Raw genomic sequence first — 3,267 nt, 5'->3', positions numbered from 1 at the left:
TTAATAAATCAACATATGAAAGGAAATATTTTAATTAAAGGCATATATCCTCGACATGATTGAGTACAAGTGGGCTTCAAGGACTTATAATATTTTGAATGCTAAATTATTGGTTCAAAGATAATTTATCTTCCACACATTGTCACTAACCTGTTTTCTGGCTTTGAAGACATGACAAGGAAGAATACCCAGTTAACAGCTCTTTTGGTTTTTTCAACAGAATCTATTATTTCTCAGCTTTGCAAACCACAAGTGTACCTTACCTGTACATCGATCTGAATAATCATTTCTTCACACCTTATGTTTGAGGTGTGAAGAGGTGGAGAAGAGAGAGATAGGAAGAAAGAAGAGAGAAAGTAAAAATGTGATAAATGATATGATTGATAGAAAAGAGAGAAATAGATAGAAAATAAAGTGGAAAAAGAGTGGAGATGTGTATGTATTATAATAACTGTTTGATTTGTAACTTTTCTCTCCAAACTTGGGGAGTCCCGAGCTTTGCAATCAAGTTACCAAACACAGTCTAATACAATCAAGCCTTATACTATACAACATATCAAACGAAGTCTTAGAGTACCATTAGAGTGAATATGTTGGACTCTTATATATTATTCTAGGTCTTTAATAGATTCAGAAATATTCTCTCTCTTGCGCTTTTATTTGTTTCTTACAAGTTTTAATGGTTATTAAGTGATAATACTTGTTCAGTTAACTTAGGACTTAGGAGTTATAGGTGGCTAACTAAATTGGAGGTTATGATTCCTTTGGCTCATGAACTTCTGTCCATATGTATGTTTGGCTGAGCCTTTCTGAATCTCCCGGCTCCCACCTTTAGGCCGGCCGGGCAATCATGAATGATAGCTTGTTAGAATAGATTCATTGACTATGTGTAATAAGATTATTTGTTTGTAACTTATATTGAAATTTGTATCCTGATAGCTATAGATTACAAACTATATCATAAATTACAATACATGTTACATATGATCATAAACTAAACTCACTTTTTTTACATTCAAGCTGAGAAACAGGGTTGGTGTTGAGAAGTCATCTGAAATTCTTTTTTTCTCTATTTGCAGTGCCTCTCTGTTTTAGATAACCGAGTTTAGTTGTCTGACTCGGGAATGGGATAAAGATATTAGAATATTCATAAGGATAGTTTAATTAAGATGGTCAAGCACAAGCTGATTAAGTTGAGTAGTTTTAAATCACTTTATAAAGCAATTGCTACTTTCATGGCACGCGCGCATACTATATATTGTAAAAGGGGTAGTGGATAAATAAACTAATTGATTTGGATTAATTAAACTATACAGAAACGGTTTATCCCATAGGAAATTCTAAAAAGCCTGACCAAGTTTTATAGTACAGCTAGAATGGTTTGTATAGGAGAATATGGCTATATATAAGAGAAACAATATTATAAGACAAGCTGAGTATATGAGAGAATATATATATATATATATATATATATATATATATATATATATATATATAGCAATATGTACTATATAGTTTTTTGATCAGATTTAGATTAGTGTTTGATATGTACCAAAATAGCAATCACGTTTGCAGCTAAACACCTTTTACTTTGATTTGCTGCCAACTTGCTAGGAAGTGTTTGACAGCTAAACTTCAGATTAATTTCTTGATGTTATATGGTATTTTAGATTAATTTCTTTTTTACAATCACATATATTTTCTAATCAGACTATACATGCAGTTTTTCTTATATCTAGATTCTCCAAATTCTCTATCAGAAGCAAAAGTGGAGAACTCATTAAGAGCAATTGAACTTAATTATAAAATAAAAAAGGCTTATTCTGGACTTGAAATGGTACTTTAGATCCAAATCATGATTTTAAAGAACCAAATAGATAGGTTACAAGTTCATATAGCAATAGTGAAAAATATCAGTTAAACTACATGTATTGTTTCCATATCAGAATAATTAACATTTAAACTTTTTTTTTTTATCAATTTCCCATAGTTCTGGGATTCCTTACCTATCATGGAAGAGTGCTGCCAAATAGGAAGAAGAAGAAGAAGAAAATAAGGAAAGGAATGGGAAAAGGAGAAGAGAACATTTGGATATATATATTCAAACCAAAACACAAACCCTGAAGTATGAAATTTTCTGTTTCAAGTATAAAAATTCCCCCATTTAGATAATCGTCACGCTTACAACTTACAAGAATCCAAAGAAAAAAATCATCAATCAGTCAATTCGATCATACACAAGCACACTATCTTTTTCCTTTTTTCCCCCTTTCTTAATTAGGTGGAGAGTACTCACACACAACCTCAGTTTGCACTTCCCTTCTGTGAAAGTTCCGGTGACAGCCACAAGCGGCACACGTAAGAGCTTCATCCCCTGCACTTGCCATGAACTCCCTGCAACCGTCCACCGCGTATCCTCCGATACTCGCTGCGTGATTCTTCTGGCACTCCCCATATCTAATGTTCCTCATCACCGAAGATGTAGTGTTAGAGAGTTTTTTCACCACCACCTGTCGCTTCTTCATGATGCTTATATTTAGAAACCCTAATCCACTCGATCTCTATATTTGATAGCACTTTTTCTTGGTGCCAATTACCTTTCCATTTCACTCCAAACAATACCAGGAAGCTAGATGATGATTACCAAATAGAGATAAGCTCTATATTTATAGGTCATTGCCTGCTGCTGACTAACCCTAGACCTATTGTTTGAATTTCTAATTGTCTTTTTTCCCCTTTTTTTAATCTATATATTCTCAGTCGATAAACATGTGATTAATTTTTGAGAAAAAGTTTGATGCACTGACGGTGTAAAGTTTTTTTTACACCGTCAACCAATCAGATTTCAAGGATGTGAGAAAATCTCTCTTTTTATTTAATTTCATTAATTGACATGACACATCCTTGAAATCTGATTGGTTGACGGTGTAAAAAAACTTTACACCGTCGGTGCATCAAAATTAAACTCTTAATTTTTTACCTCATAGATATGCGCGCTAATGAAACGGTTGGAGACTGATTAAATAATTTTTTTCATTCACACAAATTAGTTGAGCCACTACACTAATTAATTGTCGTGTAATTCACCTTTTTGGTAAAGCACTAGGAGTAAAAGATGGATAGATTATGTTTCTTTAGGTATTCAGCAGCCTTATTTTACCAACTTTTCAATGTTCATACTCTATATTACAATCGAGGAACAAGGAGACCAACATTGGGAAAATTTGGTCCTAAAGTATTAAACTAAAATAAAGTTCTTTAGATGCA

General features: G+C 32.8%; 1 protein-coding gene across 1 annotated transcript; it reads right to left on the bottom strand.

Annotated features, from left to right (window-relative positions):
- Positions 1–2,121: 2,121 nt before the first annotated feature.
- Positions 2,122–2,645, bottom strand: LOC130731883 (mini zinc finger protein 3). Its single transcript, XM_057584063.1, has one exon. The coding sequence runs from the start codon at positions 2,523–2,525 to the stop codon at positions 2,274–2,276; it is 252 nt and encodes an 83-aa protein (XP_057440046.1). The 5' UTR covers positions 2,526–2,645; the 3' UTR covers positions 2,122–2,273.
- Positions 2,646–3,267: the final 622 nt, after the last annotated feature.

Source organism: Lotus japonicus, chromosome 1 (genome assembly GCF_012489685.1).
Source record: "Lotus japonicus ecotype B-129 chromosome 1, LjGifu_v1.2".
Taxonomy (NCBI): Eukaryota; Viridiplantae; Streptophyta; class Magnoliopsida; order Fabales; family Fabaceae; genus Lotus; species Lotus japonicus.
The sequence above is the reverse complement of the archived record's forward strand: the minus strand, read 5'-3'. Positions and strand labels throughout refer to the sequence as shown.

What these genes read in the sequence shown, in the direction of transcription:
- LOC130731883 (XM_057584063.1), bottom strand. Translation starts at nt 2,525, where the DNA reads ATGAAGAAGCGACAGGTGGTGGTGAAAAAACTCTCTAACACTACATCT.